At 38.4% G+C, this 20,758-nt stretch overlaps 1 protein-coding gene across 1 annotated transcript; it reads right to left on the bottom strand.

Annotated features, from left to right (window-relative positions):
* Positions 1–11,257: 11,257 nt before the first annotated feature.
* On the bottom strand, positions 11,258–12,057 carry LOC131306918 (uncharacterized). Its single transcript, XM_058333350.1, has 2 exons — positions 11,640–12,057; positions 11,258–11,547 (listed from the first exon to the last, which is right to left on the bottom strand). The coding sequence occupies exons 1-2, from the start codon at positions 12,055–12,057 to the stop codon at positions 11,258–11,260; spliced, it is 708 nt and encodes a 235-aa protein (XP_058189333.1).
* Positions 12,058–20,758: the final 8,701 nt, after the last annotated feature.

Below are 20,758 nucleotides of genomic sequence, written 5' to 3'. Positions count from 1 at the left end.
CCTCGCCATCCGCCGCGTATCCACTTCTTGCTTCCCCTCTAACAGCGTTATTTACCCAGTTAAATTCTAACTCCTTTTCTATTCTCTTTTACGCACTGGGATTTTATTCTATGGTTCTCTTAGGGTTCTCATGGAAAGTAATAAAGTTAAAAATTAATTATGATCATTTAGAATAAATTGATAAAAAAATAAGATTTTCGTATCGATTCAAACGGATTGAAAATTGGAACACTTAATGTTTTAGACTCTTATATAGTATTAAAAAATATGGTTAAAAAAATTAAGTGTTCCAATTTTCAGTACATTCGGAACTGTGCGAAGATCTTCTTTTTTTGGTCATTTTATCCTAACAAATTATAATTAATTTTTGACTTTAGGGTTTTCAATGAGAGCCCTAAGAGAATCATAGGAATGAAGAGCAAATATTTAATTATGAAAGTTCTAGAGACAAATATTAATTATGATCCTTTAGGAGAAAATGACCAAAAAAATAAGATCTTCACTGGTCTGAACGTAGTGAAAATTGGAACACTTAATTTTTTAACCAAATTTTTTAATAATATATAAGAGTAAAAAAAATTAAATGTTCTAATTTTTAATCCATTTGAACTGGTATGAAGATCTTATTTTTCTAATTAATTTATTTTAAAGGGTCATAATTAATTTTTGACTTTAAAGCTTTCAATGAGAACCATAGAAGAGAATTTCAATATAAAATCTCAATGCGTAAAAGGAAATAGGAAAAGAGTTAGGATTTAACTGGGTACGTAACGCTATTAGAGGGGAAGCAAGGAGTGGAAACGTGGCGGACGGAGAGGAGTGAGACGACGGGGGAGTGGGACAAAAGAAGTGGGACTGGTGATTGATGCGGCCATTTGGCAGTCGTTGAAAATGACCAAACGGCCGTCAAATTAGATTATTTATTTACGTTAACGAAACCACAACTAGAGATTTACATAACATAGTGACGGAGTCCGGGTTGATCCACAGGGAAATAAGTCTGTCAATTGCCAAAATTAACTTCTACTTTTGTCTGAGAAAAAGATAAGATGATTTTGGATTTTAGAATACGAAATGCATAAATTGAAATAACATAGAATAAAATGGAGGATTAAGATAAAATAGAGAAGGTCCTGGAATTTCGATTCAATCATGGCTTTGTAACAATAGTATTGCATTAGTTTAAGGTCTAAATCAATTAGTTCAATTGTGATCCATGGTAGCTACAAGCCCCACAAGTATTGTCAGCAGGATAAATATAATTCATCATCGACACAGTCTATGTTGATTAGGCACGGACCGTCTCTTACTCTAATTAATAATCTCAGCCAACCTGTCACTAATCGGCTGACTACTAGGTAATCTAAGGACGATCTGTCACTAATCGCCTTCGATTCTATACTATACTAAATTTGTCTCGGCACGATTTGTCTTCTCAGGATAGACTATCTCATTTCGTAATTATACTTTTTGTAAAAACTATTGCATGGCGTAGTGTTTGAAATCATAGAAACCAAACACCCGATCTTGAATACTTGAGAAAATCATTTAACAAAATGAAAGATAAATAGCCATACAATTAAATTGAATAAACCAAAACAAACCAAAAATCAAATACAGTAATTAAAGTTACTTTGCCAGGATTTCCTATATACTCCAAAGATAAAATGGAAGAGCACGTGGAATAAAGGCAGTGTAACGCCCCGAATTTTGGAAACGTTAAATAGACAATTTTATTGAATATCTAAATAGAGTCTGGCTCATTATTATATCATAACCTCCATAAGATTACTTTCATTACAAAAGGGAGGAAAACTAGGGTTCCTAACTACAGCTCCGCCTGCTCCTCCATCCTAACTAGCTCTTTAGCTCCAAAGGCCTCCAAGGTGTAGAGTTCACACTGTTCATCTATAAGATCTGACACATAATACCAGCGTTGCTACCAATATAATATGTCAGGATCACCAAAAGGTAACACCGTAAGCTACGAAGACTCAATAAAAAACCCATACCCACTAACCCTTAAATTACAAACATTAAATCATAACATTAACAGTTAACAATGCCACATTCGCATTTACTATTCAAACTAACGTTGTTGTCCATGATTTTCTGAGTTTCTCCTACGCGACTCGTCGTGGATCGTGTCTCCATTTATCACTTACCAAATCAACATTTTCAAAATCGTTTTAACACATCCAATCTCGGTTCCGCCGTTTCAGTCTCCCGAGTAACCTTACAATGGTTCCGCCGCACCGGGTTCCCATTGGCACACAAAATTTGCATTGACTCCTCTCCACGAATAACTAAGCCATTCCTCACCATGGTTCCGCCGCTCCGGGTTCCCATGGGAACGCACATAACCTCGCAATGGTTCTGCTAATCCGGATCTCCATTAGAACACACACACACACACATTCCCACAATGGGCAAGTCCGGCCACATTGCGATTTCAAAACACACCTTGTCATTAACACACCCTAGGTGTCATGTTTCTACTTTCTCGATTTTTGTGTCTCATCACATGCATAGACTCCGAGGTAGGACTTTTCACGTATACATAAATCATTTATTGAAATCTTGAAACTAAACTAGTAAGATCATCCAACTCTATGTTATTTATCATGCTCAAATCACAACTTAAAGCATAACGCCACATGTACGGACGCCCTTGGAGTGAAAATCACTTATGCTTTACAACAAGACAAGTAATACAAACAATTCATAACACATGCACATAACCATCTAAATATCAAAATATGAATACTTCTATCAATGATAAAGTCCTGTCTTTTGAAAAACCGTTCTTTTTTCCTTTGTGGGAAATTCAAAACAACATATGTTTATTAGAGTAGAAGTCGATTATTCCAACATGCTCATACTTCCATTAGCGATAATAAGTTTACTAACTATCATGCATTTCAAACCTTATAGGCGATAGATAACCTTATATACTTAAAGTTAGGGTATAAGAAGATTCTACGTTATACTTTCCAACATACGGTTCTATGTTATACGTTGAGTTTAGTGGATAAGGGACTCTACATATACTTAGAGATAACATATATGGGACTCTACGTATACTTAGAGATAGCGTATATGGGACTCTACCTTACTTCTTAGCGGTTGGTCGGTTTTGCGAATCGGTGGCGTAACGGCTCTGGTTTGCTTCGAAAGGAAGAGAGATAGATTTTCTCTTCCTAGAAACAACTTTGCTAACTAAACTAGGCTACTTTAAATATCTAGGGGTGGTTTTTGGAGGTGGTTTGGTGGTAGTTCTCAAGAATTTCAAGAAACTCAAGAAACTTGAACTTTGGAACTTGGAAAGCTTAGAAATTCTAGAGAGAAGTTGGAGCAAAGAGCGAAGGTGTGAGTTTAAGCTTGAATGAGCTTGCTATTTATAGGCCAAGCATGCCCTCTCTCTCCCTCTCACCCGAATATCTCTCTCTCTCTCTCTCTCTCTCTCTCTCTCTCTCTTTCTCTCTCTCTCTCTCTCTCTCTCTCTCTCTCTCCTATTTTGGATTTTTGTCATGCTTTGATTGAAAGATCAAGGGTTTGCTTGCACTTTTCTACCTAGTTCTAGGCTTGCATGGCTAGATTTAGTACTTTGGATTTGATTTTGGCAGTATTGGTGGAAAGAAGGAGGGGTTGTACAAGATTTGGTGATTAAAAGAACATAAAAGGACATTGGAAGATAGATTTTGCTTGGAGATATATATAACCATAGATTGAAAGGATGTAAGAAAATCATGGAAGATCAAGGTACAATCCAATCTCTCTCTCTCTCTCTTCCTTTCTCTTTCTCTCTCCCTCTCCCTCTCTCTCTCTCTCTCTCTCTCTCTCTCTCTCTCTCTCTCTCCCTCCCTCTCTCGGCCCTCCTCTCTCTCTCTCTCTCTCTCTCTTACATATATATATGTACTTCCATATCCAAGTAATATATATATATATAAGAATGTACTTAAGGTACTATATAATCTTTAAGATTTCCTAGGCCAAGATTTTCCTAATAAACAAATCTATTAAACACATGTTCTTATTATACAATTATCTATATACACACACACACACACACACACACACACACACGTCCAAGTATATAAATAATAGTACCATGAAATCTAGTAAGATTTCCAAGTATCCAATAAAAAATTATAAGATCAAAATTCTTTATTAAATAGTCCAAATTGGCACATGTTCTATTATAAAACTAGATTATGTACTTAGTGTATCTTAGGGTAATATATTATAAGGTACATATATACATATCTTTAAAGATATAATCACATGGAAAATTTAGGATGTGATTTATTTAATAAATCCTAGTACTAGCTAGTAAGACTAACTTATTATCCAATGGATAATATTTTTCCTTGCATTTATTGTTATAACTATGTCATATGTTATTGGGGGGTGCGGGGGCGTTGTACGGTATGGTTCGTACAGGGATATTTTTGGGATACAGACTAAATACCAAATTAGGGTTAGAATAGAGTCAATATAAATACTCTATGTTGTAAACCCTAATTCATACTGTGATAATACAGAACAGCAGCCGCTCTCGCTCCCGTGGACGTACCCGATTTTGGGGAACCACGTATATCTCTGTGTTGATTCTTTACTGTTTATACTCGTAAATCATGTGTGTGCGTGTGTGTCGATCCTAACAAGTGGTATCAGAGCTACAAGTTATTTTAGATCACACAGAAGAACGATGTCATCGAGTTCGTCTGTTTCAAAGTTCGATGGAACTTCAAATTTCGGATTGTGGCAACAGCGGGTAAAGGATCTGTTGGTGCAGTAGGGCTTGTATAAGGGATTGAAGGCGAAGCCAGAAGCCATGTCTAATGACGATTGGGAAGAACTCCAGATGAAGGCGGTGAGTACGATTCGTCTGTGTCTTGCAGACGAAGTTATGTATCACGTGTTGGGTGATGAATCGCCGGCTGGGGTCTGGACTAAACTGGAGAGCAGGTATATGTCAAAATCGTTGACGAACAAACTGTTTCTAAAGCAGAAACTGTTTGGGTTGAAGATGGCCGAGGGTGCTGATCTGATTTAGCATATCAACACGTTTAATCAGGTTGTGAGCGACCTGCAACGGATTGACGTAAAGTTTGAGGAGGAAGACTAAGCGCTGATGTTACTGTGTTCACTACCGATTTCTCTCGAAACCCTAGTTACAACCTTACTCTGGGGGAAATAAACCCTAGAACTAGAGGAAGTCATTGTAGCCCTTTTGGCGTATAATCAACGCAAGCAACAAACAGAATCGCTGCAAGGTGAAGGTCTGGTGGTTAAGGGGTACAGGGATCGTGGCAGGAAGAATGAGAGGGGTAAATCAGTTTCGGGGCGTGGGAGGTCTCAGTCAAAGAACAGGTCCGAGGGCACGTTTGAGTTCAAGTGTTACAGGTGTCATGAACCGGGGCACATGAAGAAAGACTGTCCGCGGAAAAAGAAGGGAAAGGCAGGGGAGAGGAAAGATGGATCAACTTCTGCAAACGTTGTGGAGCAGGAGTCAGATGATGGTGATATGCTTTCGGTCTCAACAAGTTCAGATCACATGGCAGATTCGTGAATTATGGATTCAACATGTTCTTTTCACATATCTCCTATCAAGGAATGGTTCAACACATACAGGTCAGTGGATTGTGGTAATGTTCTTATGGGTAACGATGCATCGTGTAAAGTCATAGGAATAGGCACAATTAAAATCAGAATGTATGATGGTGTTGTGAGGACTTTGGGGGATGTTAGACATGTTTCAGAATTGAGAAAGAATTTAATTTCATTGGAAACTTTAGACTCCAATGGCTGTGGGTATAAAACAGAGAGTGGAGTCATGAAGGTAACGAAGGGTGCTATGGTGATGATGAAGACTTGTAAAGTTCCTAGTAATATTTACAAGTTGGTAGGGAGTACAGTTGTAGGTGGAGCTGCTGCCACTACAACAGACGATACTGATGATACTATGCTTTGGCATATGCGGTTGGGACATATGGGAGACGTGGGATGTTAGAACTGCATAAGAGGAATCTGCCGAAAGAGGTTAAATCGTGTAAATTGGATTTCTGCAAGTTTTGTGTTCTGGAAAAACAATGTAAGGTGCAATTTAGGAATGCAACTCACAGAACGAAGGAAATTCTTAACTACGTTCATTCAGATGTTTGGGGGCCAGTGAGGGTAGCTTCGAAAGGAGGATCTCTGTATTTCTTGACCTTTATTGATGATTTTTCAAGGAAAGTTTGGGTGTACTTCATGAAGCACAAGTTTGAAGTCTTTGCTAAGTTCAAAGTGTGGAAAGCTGAAGTGGAAAACCAGATTGGGAAAAAGATTAAGTGCCTCAGGACAGATAATGGGAAAGAATTCAAGAATGAGCATTTTCTGAAGTTTTGTGAGGAACATGGGATTCAGCGACACTTTACAGTTCGGAAGCCACCACAGTAGAATGGGGTGGCAAAAAAAATGAACAGAACCATTGCAGAAAGGGCACGGTGTTTGAGATTGAATGCGGGACTTCCGAAGGTTTTTTGGGCAGAAGCAGTGAGTATGGCATGCTTTGTTATAAACAAGTCACCGAGTGCTGCTTTGGATGGGAAGGTAGCTGAGGAGATGTGGACAGAGAAAGAGATTGACTACACAGGGTTGAGAATTTTTGGGTGTCCGGCCTATGTTCATGTTCCCAGTGATGAGAGGTCAAAGCTTGATACGAAGTCTAGACAGTGTATCTTTCTTGGTTATGAAAAAGGGGTCAAAGGGTACAAGCTTTAGGATTCAGAGACAAAGAAGGTGGTGATCAGTAGAGATGTGGTATTTGATGAGGACTTTATGATCAAGGCACATTAGAGGGTTCAAAATTCTGAGTCAGAGGAAGTGAACAACAAACAGCAGGGCGTACAGATTGAGCTGGAGAGTTTTGATATAGGTGATACTCAGCCAGATGAACGGCTTGATCAACAGCAGCAGTAGGAGCAGCAGCAAAGCTTGGCCGCTGGGAGAACCAAGCGCACTATCAAGCCACCAATGAGGTATGGGTTTGATGACTTGGTTTCTTATGCATTGACTACTACGAGTGGGGATCCATCTACTTTTCAGGATGCTATTACGAGTTCTGAAAGGGACCAATGGATGGAAGCCATGGTAGAGGAAATTGAGTCTTTGCATAAGAATAAGACTTGGGAGTTGAAAGAACTGCCCAAGGAAAAGAAGCCAGTGGGTTGTAAGTGGGTATACAAGCGGAAAGAGGCAGCAACAGAAAAGGAGAGGGAAAAGTTCAAGGTTTGGTTAATGGCAAATGGGTATTCACAGAGGAAGGAGATTGTTTTTAATGAGGTCTTTTCTCCAATGGTGAGGCATACGTCAATCAGGATTATCTTGGCATTGATGGCTAGCTATGATCTGGAGTTAGAGCAGATGGATGTGAAAATGGCATTCCTTCATGGTGATTTGGAGGAAGTCATATACATAGAACAACCTGAGGGGTTCAAGCAGCCAGAGACTGAGCATTTTGTTTGTAAGTTGAAGAAGTCCCTTTATGGGCTGAAACAGTCTCCAAGGCAATGGTACAAGAGATTTGACTCTTTCATGATACGGATTGGGTACACACGCTGTGAGTATGATTGTTGCATTTATGTTAAGAGTCTTGATGATGGTTCCTATATTTTCGTACTTCTTTATGTGGATGATATGCTGATTGCTGCAAAGAGTACGGTTGAGGTAAACAGGTTGAAGTCTTTATTGTGTAAAGAGTTTGACATGAAGGATTTAGGAGCAGCTAGGAAGATACTTGGGATAGAGATTCGTAGAGATAGGTCAGCTGGTAAGTTGTGGTTATCTCAAAAGAATTATGTGGTGAAAGTGTTGGAGAGGTTTAGTATGAATAGTGCCAAACCGATAAGCACTCCATTGGCAAGTCATTTCAGATTATCTTCAGCTCAGTGTCCGGTGTCAGATGAAGAAATTGAGGATATGTCAAGGGTGCCTTATGCAAGTGCAGTGGGTTGCTTAATGTATGCAATGGTTTGTACGAGGCCTGATTTGGCACATGCAGTTCGCACAGTCAGTAAGTACATGACCAAACCAAGCAGAGAGCATTGGAAGGCAGTCAAGTGGATGTTCAGATACTTGAAAGGTACTCCAGATCACGGGATTATGTTTGGTAGGCAACGAGGTCAGATTTCAGTTGTTGGGTATGTGGATGCGGATTATGCTGGGGGTTTGGATGACAGAAGGTCTACAACTGGTTATGTGTTTACACTTATGAGTGGGCCTATTTGTTGGAGATCCATGGTACAATCTCTGGTGGCTTTATCCACTACTGAGTCTGAGTATATGGCGGTGACTGAGGCAGCCAAGGAAGCATTGTGGTTGAAAGGGTTTGTTAAGGAGCTTGGCATAGATCAAGGTGGAGTTCAGTTGCATTGTGACAGTCAGAGTGTCATTTATTTGGCAAAGCATCAGGTGTATCATGCTCGAACCAAGCATATCGACGTGAGGTTTCACAAGGTGAGAGAGTTGATTGATGCAGGAGATTTGATACTGGAAAAGGTGCACACTTCTAAGAATGCAGCTAATATGTTGACAAAGACGGTTACTGCAGACAAGTTCGAGCATTGCTTGGACTTGGTTAATGTCTCCCGGTGCTAGGAAAAGGGAAGCATCCCTCCAACTTACTGGATAGTGATGGTTATCTTCTGAAGGGGTGAGAGTGAATTTGCCAAGGTGGAGATTGTTAGAACTATGGCTCATGTTATTGGGGGGTGCGAGGGGCGTTGTACGGTAGGATTCGTACTAGGTTATTTTTGGGATACAGATCAAATACTAGATTAGGGTTAGAATAGAGTCAATATAAATACTTTATGTTGTAGACCCTAATTCATACTGTGATAATAAAGAACAGCAGCCGCTCTCGCTCCCGTGGACGTACTCGATTTTGGGGAATCACATATATCTCTGTGTTGATTCTTTACTGTTTATACTCGTAAATCATGTGCATGTGTGTGTGTCGATCCTAACATTTATTGACCAATAGATAAAATGAATAAGGTAATATATATTTGAAAAATATTTAAAATAACCAAATGTCCTTTAAGCATGTGTATATAAGTCTATGTACAACTATATATGAGTATTTTATTAAATCTAGCACAAAATATATTTGATTGAAAATCTAGGTTTTCTATTGTCCAATGGATAAAATTTTCTCTAACTTTTATTGTCCACCGGATAAAGGTTCATCTAGGGTTAGGAAATTATAACTATGTGAATTGGTAGTTCGGTTCCTCCAACTAATCGGTTGGAATCTAACTATATTAGCCAAGTAGGGCTTTTAATCAAGAAATGAATTTTTAAAGGGCTAAAATCTAATTATGACGGATTATTAAAGTTAAAAAGGAATTTTAAAGGAAATCCAAGTAATAAAAATTAAAAATTAAAATTTTTAACAAAATTTTTATTTACCAAAATTCAGAGTCGTTACAATCTATCCCCTTTAAAATAATTTCGTCCTCGAAATTGGTGCGTGACTACGGATTAGACATAGTCGTTACGCTCTCAAATGCTTTGGCATCACATGGCCACTGTCTAAGACTCCGGTAGGTTTTAGAAGTATCTCGGAGTAAGACGATAGCGTTTCAGGCATCCATCACTATCCTTTGCATGTTTTGTTAATCAAATTAAGCCTCATCACCTGCTTAACAAAACGGGGTTGAAGTTGCTTCCGCCGTCGAACAATTTGCCTCCTTGTTCTCCTTTGATGAAGTTTCCATCGGAAATGCCAACGTCAAATGCAAAACTTCTACCAAATCATCATGCGGACTCGTACCCTATAAACGTTCCTTAGCACGTCCCTGTCGAATCAGCATGCTTCCCCTCTTAACGGTATTAAACCCGTTTCTAAAACTAAATAACGGATCAACTTGAGCAGAATCACTCCAAAATCGTAAGGCGTAAGTACTCCATCCTCGTTTCGGGGAAAATTGAACATCAGCAAGCAATCCCTACGATACTCTACAATCTCGGATATTATTAGCAAAGGCACTGAAAGAACCTATGTAGTTACGGGAAAATAAGCCTTTGGCAGCGTCAACTTCTGGCGGTAATTTCAAATGTACGGCTGCCTCCGATCCAGTACTGCTTCAACCTTACTTTCATTCACCTCGATTCCGTCCTTGGATACTACATGCCCCAAGAACTTAACCACTTCTAGCCAAAACTCACATTTACCTGTATTGGCATGAAGTTGGCTATCTCGGAGTACTTGTAGTACTATCCGGAGGTGTCCTTCGTGCTCCTCTTAATTGATCAAACAGGTCATCGATCATTGGCAATGGATACCGGTTCTTGATTTAGCTCCCTGTAGTTGATGCATAGTCGAAGCGTCCCTTCTTTTTCGGGAACAGTGCAGGTGCTCGTACTCGGCCTGATAAACCCTTTGTCCAACAGCTCTTGCAATTGGGGTCTTGAGCTCCTTTAGCTTAGCTGGGGCCATTCGATGCGGCGCTATAGAGATTGGTGCCATTTCCCGGTTGGAATTCTATAGAGAAGTCTATCTCTCTTTTGGGTGGTAAGCCAGGAAGTTCTTCAGGGAAAACATCGGCGCACTCGCACACGATGTGTGGTAATCCTACTTCCATCCTATCGGCTTCTCCCAACTGGAGGCTAGCTAGCCATCCAAACAGTTGATTCTGCCACCTAGATCTTTTCGTCGTCGGGCTCATTGTCTGTCTATCCCCCTTAATTGGAAACGAGTCCATTCGGGGGTATACGCGGTCACCATCTTCTGATGGCAGTCTATGACCGCTCGATGTGCTGATAGCTAGTCTATCCCTGGGATTACATTGAAATCTGCCATGTTGATTACTTTAAGATCGCAGGTCAAATGTAGGTTGGCTATTTCTAGTTCGCACCCTCTACACACTAGACTAACAGCTATCCTTCCCCTTAACGGTGATGATACTTTCGTACACGTACTTAGGGGTTCTGTTTTTAGTGCTAGAGCAATTACGTAGGCAGTAGACATAAACGAATGAGATGCACCAGAGTCAAACAAGGATTATACGTAGGTACTATATAATAGTAGCGTACGTTGGATCACTGAGGGATCCGGTTCTTGTTTCTCAGTCTGTAGTGCAAATATGCGCCCTCCAGTGCCTTGTTGGGTTCCCATGGGCTATTTTCCTTTGTTTGGCCCATTTTTTTGCTGCGATGGGCCTCCAAGGTTTTGCTTCCCAAAACTAGCCTGTTCTGGTGGTTGAGTTCTCTAGTTTCCAAAGCTCCCATCCCTCTTCCTTTGAGGCTGCGGGCAGTTGCGCCTAATGTGGCCCATAGCCTGACAGTTGTAGCACTGAACTGTGGCTATGTCTTGACCTACCATCTGCGGTTCGCCATGTCCCGGTATAGCAGTCTCCCATGGTTGATTGCTTTGAGTCGAGTTAGAAGGTTTATGGGGGTAGGGTCCACGCTTGTTGTTGGGTGGTTGGGTTCGGATCGGTCTGCCAGTATTGCCTATTGCCTTCTTCCATTGGGTTTTGAAGTCAGCCTCTTCACTCTCTAGCCAGAGTGCACACTTCACGACTTCGGCATAGGTGGTAAAAGCTTGAGCCACCACCGCCCTTCGAGCGGTTGTCAGCCCCCATTCAAACCTTTTGCTTTCTTGTCCTCTGTTGGTATGGAGGTTAAGGCGTAACGGGATAGTTCCTCAAATTTGGCTTCGTACTGGGTAACCGTCATTGTCCCTTGTTTTAGGTTCAGAAATTCCTGCTCTTTGGCTAGGCGAATAGGCGTGGAAAAGTACTTGTCGAGAAACAAAGCTTCGAACTCGACAAAAGTCATGGTGGCTATGGTATAGGTTGCTTCCATCAGGTCCCACCAATAGCGGGCTTCTCCCTTCAATTGGTATGTGGCCAAGGCCACACGGTTTCCGTCCTGGGTAATCCCTAGGGTTCTAAGGATCATTTTGACTTTGTTTAGCCATGTTTCGGCCACGACGGGATTGATGTCTCCGTGAAAGGTCGGGGGTCGGCGTTTACAGAACTCGTTCATTGCTTGAGTTCGGGTCATGGGTCCGTCATTATGGTTTTGGTTTTGACGGTTAGCGTTCAAGGCGGTTATGAACACTTGCATGATTTGGCTAGGTCAGGGTTTGCGTTTGAGGGTTCCCCGTTATCGTTTCCTAATCCGTGGCGCGTATTAACCATCTACGAGGGAAAATCGAAAGGGGGTTTTAGTCTACTAAAAACAATTTTTCTTTTTGCAAATGGTGTTTCTTTCAAAAGTCGAAAGTAGTGTATCGAATAGTATGTAACAGTACTCTTTAATATAAGCAAAATTTTCATAGATAAGCAGGAAGATACAATTATAAGCATAGAGTTCCACTATAATGGCAAGTAGGGACCTAAGATAAGATTTTTCCTAATATAAGTTAAAACAAAATGATCCTACATACTCCTACTCCGTGGTTTTATAGGTTATCAGGTTTTAACCTACACCGCTGCTACTCCACTCTAGGGTAGAACAATTCCTATAATCTTTCCCAACCACTTCACGTAGTTCGAGCTAACAGGTCGGCTAGGTGGTTATCGATAAGCACAAAGTTTTATTAACACTAAGGAAGGCTTTCTAGGTTCCACAATTGATTCTTGATTTAAGTCATCATCCAATTGTTCGGGAATTCCCAGCTCGGCGGTACTACCAATTTCTTACATCTTGCTTCAATCTGAAGATTGTTTTGTCAGAATTCCACCCAATTTGGGACGGTAAACTTAAACTCAATTCTCGTTTGTGCAACGGTCAAACTATCTTATGGTCCACTCATTCTACCCATGGCCGAGGTTTTGAACCTAAAACTTTGATACCAAGCTGTAACGCCCCGAATTTTGAGAACGTTAAATAGACAATTTTATTGAATATCTAAATAGAGTCTGGCTCATTATTACATCATAACCTCCATAAGATTACTTTCATTACAAAAGGGAGGGAAACTAGGGTTCCTAACTACAACTCCGCCTGTTCCTCTATCCAGAGACGGAACCAGGATTTTGTAAACACGGGGACCGACCTATGAACAAGATTTTGAAATTGGAAGGTTCGGAAATCTAATAGTTTGTTTGGTTTAGGAGGGGGATTTTTTTGGGTAGTAAGTAGAGAGAGATAGAAAAAGAAATGAGATCAATAATTGAAAGAAAAACTTAAGAAAAATCGTGCACAGAGAGAGAAATTAGGTTTTGGGACAGAAAACGAACACATTTTATGTCTAAATAACACTCTATACAAAATATAATACTTAGATATTCTCAACAAACAAAAATAAATAATATTAATATTTAAAAAAAAAAAAAACCCAAGACCGCGTATGCCTACACCTCTCTCCGTCTCTACCTCCATCCTAGCCAGCTCTTCAGCTCCAAAGGCCTCCAATGTGTAGAGTTCACATTGTTCATCTATAAGATCTGACACATTATACTAGCGTTGCCACCAATATAATATGTCAGGGTCACCAAAAGGTAACACCGTGAATTACGAAGGCTCAATAAAAAATCCATACCCACTAACCCTTAAATTACAAATATTAAATCATAACATTAACAGTTAACAATAACACATCCGCATTTACTATTCAAACTAACGTTAGTGTCCATGATTTTCTGAGTTTCTCCTACGCGACTCATCATGGACCGTGTCTCCATTTATCACTTACCAAATCAACATTTCCAAAATCGTTTTAACACAACCAACCTCGGTTCCGCCGTTCCGGTCTCCCGAGTATCCTCACAATGGTTCCGCTGCACCGGGTTCCCATTGGCACACAAAATTTGCATTGGCTCCCCTCCACGGATAACCAAGCCATTCCTTACCATGGTTCCGCCGCTCCGGGTTCCTATGGGAATGCACACAACCTCACAATGGTTCCGCTAATCCGGATCTCCATTGGAACACACACACACACATTCCCACAATGGGCAAGTCCGACCACATTGCGATTTCAAAACACACCTTGTCATTAACACACCCTAGGTGTCATGTTTCTACTTTCTCGATTTTTGTGTCTCATCACATGCATAGACTCCGCAGTAGGACTTTTCACGTATATATAAATCATTTATTGAAATCTTGAAACTAAACTAGCAAGATCATCCAACTCTATGTTATTTATCATGCTTAAATCACAACTTAAAGCATAATACCATATGTACGGACGCTCTTGGAGTGAAAATCACTCATGCTTTACAACAAGACAAGTAATACAAAAAATTCATAACACATGCACATAACCATCTAAAGATCAAAATATGAATACTTCTATCAATGATAAAGTCCTGTCTTTTGAAAAACCGTTCTTTCTTCCTTTGTGGGAAATTCAAAAAATACATGTTTATTAGAGTAGAAGTCGATTATTCCAACATGCTCATACTTCCATTAGTGAGAATTAGTTTACTAACTATTATACATTTCAAACCTTATAGGCGATAGATAATCTTATATACTTAAAGTTAGGGTATAAGAAGATTCTACGTTATACTTTCCAACATATGGTTCTATGTTATACGTTAAGTTTAGTGGACAATGGACTCTACATATACTTAGAGATAGCGTATATGAGACTCTACCTTACTTCTTGGCGGTTGGTCGGTTTTGAGAGTTGGTCGTCGGTTTTGCGAATCGGCGACGTAACGGCTTCGGTTTGCTTCGAAAGATGGATTTTCTCTTCCTAGAAACAACTTTGCTAACTAAACTAGGCTACTTTAAAGATCTAGGGGCGATTTTTGGAGGTGATTTGGTGGTAGTTCTCAAGAAACTTGAACTTTGGAACTTGAAAAGCTTAGAAATTCTAGAGAGAAGTTGGAGCAAAGAGTGAAGGTGTGAGTTTAAGCTTGAATGAGCTTGCTATTTATAGGCCAAGCATGCCCTCTCTCTTCCTCTCACCCGAATCTCTCTCTCTCTCTCTCTCTCTCTCTCTCTCTCTCTCTCTCTCTTGGATTTTTGTCATACTTTGATTGAAAGATCAAGGGTTTGCTTGCACTTTTCTACCTAGTTCTAGGCTTGCATGGCTAGATTTAGTACTTTGGATTTGATTTTGGCAATATTGGTGGAAAGAAGGAGGGGTTGTACAAGATTTGGTGATTAAAAGAACATAAAAGGACATTAGAAGATAGATTTTGCTTGGAAATATATATAACCATAGATTGAAAGGATGTAAGAAAATCATGGAAAATCAAGGTACAATCCAATCTCCCTCTCTCTTCCTTTCTCTTTCTCTCTCCCTCTCCATCTCCCTCTCTCTCTCGGCCCTCCCCCCCTCTCTCTCTCTCTCTCTTACATACATACATACATATATATACATACATATATATATATATATATATATATATATATATATACATATATATACATACATATATATATATATATATATATATATATATATATATGTAGTTCCATATCCAAGTAATATATATATAAGATTGTACTTAAGGTACTATATAATCTTTAAGATTTCCTAGGTCAAGATTTTCCTAATAAATAAATCTATTAAACACATGTTCTTATTATACATACATACATATATATATATATATATATATATATATATATATATATATATATATATACATATATATATACATATATATATATATATATATATATATATATATATATATATATATATGCGCACACACACACACACGTCCAAGTATATATATAATAGTACCATGAAATCTAGTAAGATTTCCAAGTATTCAATAAAAAATTATAAGATCAAAATTCTTTATTAAAATAGTCCAAATTGGCACATGTTCCAGTATAAAACTAGATTATGTACTTAGTGTATCTGAGGGTAATATATTATAAGGTACATATATACATATCTTTAAAGATATAATCACATGGAAAATCTAGGATGTGATTTATTTAATAAATCCTAGTACTAGCTAGTAAGACTAACTTATTATCCAATGGATAATATTTTCCCTTGCATTTATTGACCAATGGATAAAATGAATAAGGTAATATATATTTGAAAAATATTTAAAATAACCAAATGTCCTTTAAGCATGTGTATATAAGCCTATATACAACTATATATGAGTACTTTATCAAATCTAGCACAAAATATCTTTGATATAAAATTTAGATTTTCTATTGTCCAATGGATAAAATTTTCCCTAACTTTTATTGTCCACCGGGTAAAGGTTCATCTAGGGTTAGGAAATTATAACTAGGTGAATTGATAGTTCGGTTCCTCCAACTAATCGGTTGGAATCTAACTATATTAGCCAAGTAGGGCTTTTAATCAAGAAATGAATTTTTAAAGGGCTAAAATCTAATTATGACGGATTATTAAAGTTAAAAAGGAATTTTAACGGAAATCCAAGTAATAAAAATTAAAAATTCAAATATTTAACAAAATTTTTATTTACCAAAATTCAAGATCGTTACAAGCAGAGCCTCTGCCCCTGGCGTGAAGCTCAGCTCCTTTCCTTCTCTTGGCATTCTGCCCAGTTCCCCCCCTCGTTCTATCAACTTCAATCTCATATACAAATAATTTGTCCATTGGAATATAATAGGGCAAAATATGGAAGGTGGGAAAGAGTAATGAAAGAAGTAAATGAAAGGCGTGGCATGTCCATTGGGTGGTCCAATAATGCAAGGTCTTCATTTTGATCTCCAACTTCCAATTTACAGTCAATTTTGGTACAAATAATCCCGTGGCCTACACCCACAGAAATAGCATAAAAGACATTAAATAATAATAGTAAAGGACATAACAAATATAAATTAGGTGGCCTAAATGTGTACAGTTTGGCACTTATCACGCCCCCAAATTACATTTTGCTAGTCCTCGAGCAAAACAAAAGAACAAGAAAACAAAGTAAACTAATATCTTGTGTCGTAATATCAACGATTGCAATTAGCATATGCAACAAGTCTTTTAAACTCCTAGTCGACCTAGTCAGACAAGTGAAGTGTCATGAGGGTTTCCAGCAATGATACCTACAAACACTATGAATTTATTCTAACACGGTGAATTTATTCCCCATTCAAATATCAACTTAACATCTTCATTTTAACCAAATTCAAGAGTCAGGAATATTCATAAATCTCACAAAAAATATGATGGGCGGACAGAATTCAAAATACTATCAGTTTGTAAAGAAATTTCATGGCACCAAAACTCAGAGTGTGAAAAATTAGTTAGCATGTACATGATCCTAACTTCAAAGTGAGAGAGCCCAGATTTCCATCAAAACTAAGCTTCTCCATCAAAACTAAGCTTCAACTCAAGGCTCGCTGGGTATGCACTCAACAAATAAATCACTCAGAAACGAGTGCTTGTATACTCTCAATGTATACGAGTGGAATTCATGTACACAAATCAAAATTCTTCGCATAATATGACTCAACGCTTAATCAATAAAGACTCGTAGCCTCATAAATGGAATGTCCGAAAATTTTATAAAATTCACACCACACAATCAACCATATCAACAAGTCAAACCATGCCGTCCTTGGGATCAATTAGGACTTCAAATTGGGTTGTAGCGTTAGGCGAGGAAAAGTGTGTAGGCAAGGTTAAAGGCAAATATATGTCCGAGAATGGGCTGTATATTTGATACTCGTAAATTGATGATCAAGACCCTCGGATCCATAAATAGCAGCTAGCACCTTTTAACGACCACCAATTCTTGATCTTAAGAGATCATAAATATCTTACAACGAAAATTATGCACCTCAAATAATGCCCACGGCCGAGGCTGCTGACCCATGCTCATTTCAGGCTCTCTCTTTTCTTTCTTTTTTTGGACAAATAAGAATTGATTTGGATCTAATGGCCAGCTGTATAATTGCCTTGTTAATCCACACGTCACTACCATAAGCCCTTCAATGCCCTTTTTCTTTTTATTTCTTATTTGGCTGTGTATCATATGCATCCCAAAATGTTATTATGATTTATAGAGAAAATGTTATGAATGGTATTGCTAAAAAGTTACTTCCTCTGTCCCTTTTTAAGTGTCCTACTTTGTAACTCCAATTTATTAAGGAGACATCATCATTACACATTTCATATCAATTTTTATTTCCACTTTCCCGACTTACCCTCTATGGAGATATTATCATTATACTTTTACTCACTAACTTTTCAAAATGGAATATACTTTTAGGGGCAAAATAGAAAATGCACCAACTTTTATCCACTAACTTTACAAGATGGACACTTATTAAGGGATAACCCAAAATGAAATACTGGATTCTAAAAAAGGGGCAGAGGGGGTACGATTTTAGTTTAAAGTTATGAATGCACCAAAATGTTATGAATCATAATGAAAATGTTATAAATTGTATTGTTGAAAAGTTATGAATTGTAGAACGAAAGTTACGAAACACACTAAAATTTTACAAATGAACCATATAATAGGTGTATATGGTACACACTTTTAAGAGATGTGTATTGTAGACTTTCTTTTGTTGTCGTCTTTCTTTTAACCAAATTATCCAACTACCCTATTTAATCATTCACTTCCACCAAACCCATTTCTCGGAATATTTGGATTCCGGAGTTGAACAAAGAATGGCTTACATGTAGAAGGCTCAAAATGGCGAACTATGGGAAATTTTATACTTGAACGAAACGAACAGGCAAAATACAACAAAGGCAGCCTAAGATCCTTTCCCAAGTCCTACATGGTTCACCAAGTTTGTACAATCTCAAGGCGAAAAGCAGTGTGCCACAAGTAATGCATTTCCGGCATTCAACCAAATATGAAGATCGAATAATGAGACCATACAACAAATAATTGTGTTTTCAAAGGAAAATTCAAGAGTAAATGTAAAACAGCCCTCCAAAGAATAGAATGGCCCAAAACTCACAGGGTTATTAGCCTCCACAAGTGTTTATCAAGATTTCCGAACTATCCACACTTGTCAATCAAATTCACAATCATGCAACTAGACGTGAAGTGCAAAGTGCCGAGTAAAGGATGCCGACCATAAAACATTTTACAAGAGGCTAGTAGGATGAATTAAGATGCCCTCAAAGTATTCAAAATAGTAAAATTTAATATCTTTCAATTCAAATGGAGAATACGTTCTCTTTTTTATTTTTAATATATATATATTTTTATAATTTGTCCCCCGAACTTAAATGGCATTGTCCTCAATGACATGAATGTGATAGAACATGTATACGGCAAAAGCACAAAGGGGAGGACCAATTAATGGTCGTTTAAAGTCAGAGTCCAAGACATGACCAAAAAAAAAATGATACAGAGTAGCATCATCCGCTATTTCTTTTAAAAGGTGTGTGTTAAGAATTTGCATTATTATTATTATTTTTTTTTTTTTTGTAAACCACACCAAAAAAAAAAAATTTAAAAATGCACACAAAAGTAAATTTCATAAAGGTCTTCTTACCCCCAACTTAGACTAAACAATGTCCAAAAAGAGAGAAACACGGGGAGCATAGATATCAACTCGGGTTTGAATTACCAAAAAGAGAGAAACACGGGGACGAGGTATGCTCACACTATAGGAATCGGGACACCTGCAAGTGTTAGAAATGAAAACGAACACTATTATTACATATTAAAAAAACAATAGTAAACAAAACAAAGGTACACTCTATTTTTGTTTTCCTTCTTGTCCCAGTCGGAGCAACTCGCACTCCCAGTGCCGCAGTGCGCCGCCAGCAAACAAACAGGAGGAATAATTAATGGCTATTATAATATAAATTAAAATTATAAATATTATAGTGCTGTATACTTTAGTTTAGAAATAAGTAGATATTATAGTGTAGATATTATAAAATAAGTATGATGGTACTACTATGTCGGCCAATATCTTCTTCTTCTTTTTTTGTTGTGTGTGCAAAGAGTATGTTTTGTAGGGAGGTATTTTCGAATAGATACTTTTAGTTGCCGAACACATGATATTTGGGAGCACGTGGTAAGTATGATAGGACTTATCGCCGGGCAGTATGGTGAACGACGATATGGACCAATGATATGGGAAGTCATTGATCCATGCAGTCTGATCGGCTAATAAAGACAAAAAGGCATGTGAGGTCGTTAGTCCAAATAATTGATAAATGACCAGTTACATGTGAAGTGACTGATCCAAGCCGTCTGTTCGGCCATGAGATGGCCGAACAAAGAAAGAGCTCCAATCAAGAGTAGGAGCAGAGGGAATACTCCGGAAGATTCCAGAATAGTCATGTCCCGTAAAGGAATAAGATCCCGAGAATATAGGATCTGGTAAAGATACCCAATGAGAATGGGATGTTCGGCCAGTAATGGAAAAGAGTCCTAAAAAGGACTCTTTTCTAATAAACTGATAAAGGAAACGAGAATCCTTGATATTCGGAGATTTCCTATACGAGTTGGGAATCCTAGGGCAACAGGGATGCTTGGGCAGCAAGCATCCGCAAATCTATAAATATGAGGCAAATCTAGAGGAAAGAGGTACGCAATTTGTTGCATTCTCATATTCTCCTACCGATAATTAGGGTTTATTGACTAAGTACGTGATACTAACTTTGCCATCGGAGGGCCCTTGCCACGAGAGGCAGATGTGCACTCACCCCCTGTCTATTTTGCAGATTAGGGTTCCGACGACGAATTAGGGTTCCGGTGAAGAGGCACGAATAAGCCGTTGCAATCCAAGGTGATCCGAAGCATCAATTGTTTTCATCCCCCTACAATTGGCGCCGTCTGTGGGAATCGAACAATTTTTCAGAAAAAAGAAATCATGATGGAAGAAGATCCAG

The sequence above is a fragment of the Rhododendron vialii genome, chromosome 11a, assembly GCF_030253575.1.
Source record: "Rhododendron vialii isolate Sample 1 chromosome 11a, ASM3025357v1".
In the NCBI taxonomy this organism is placed as follows: Eukaryota; Viridiplantae; Streptophyta; class Magnoliopsida; order Ericales; family Ericaceae; genus Rhododendron; species Rhododendron vialii.
This window is presented reverse-complemented; position numbering and strand designations above follow the sequence as displayed.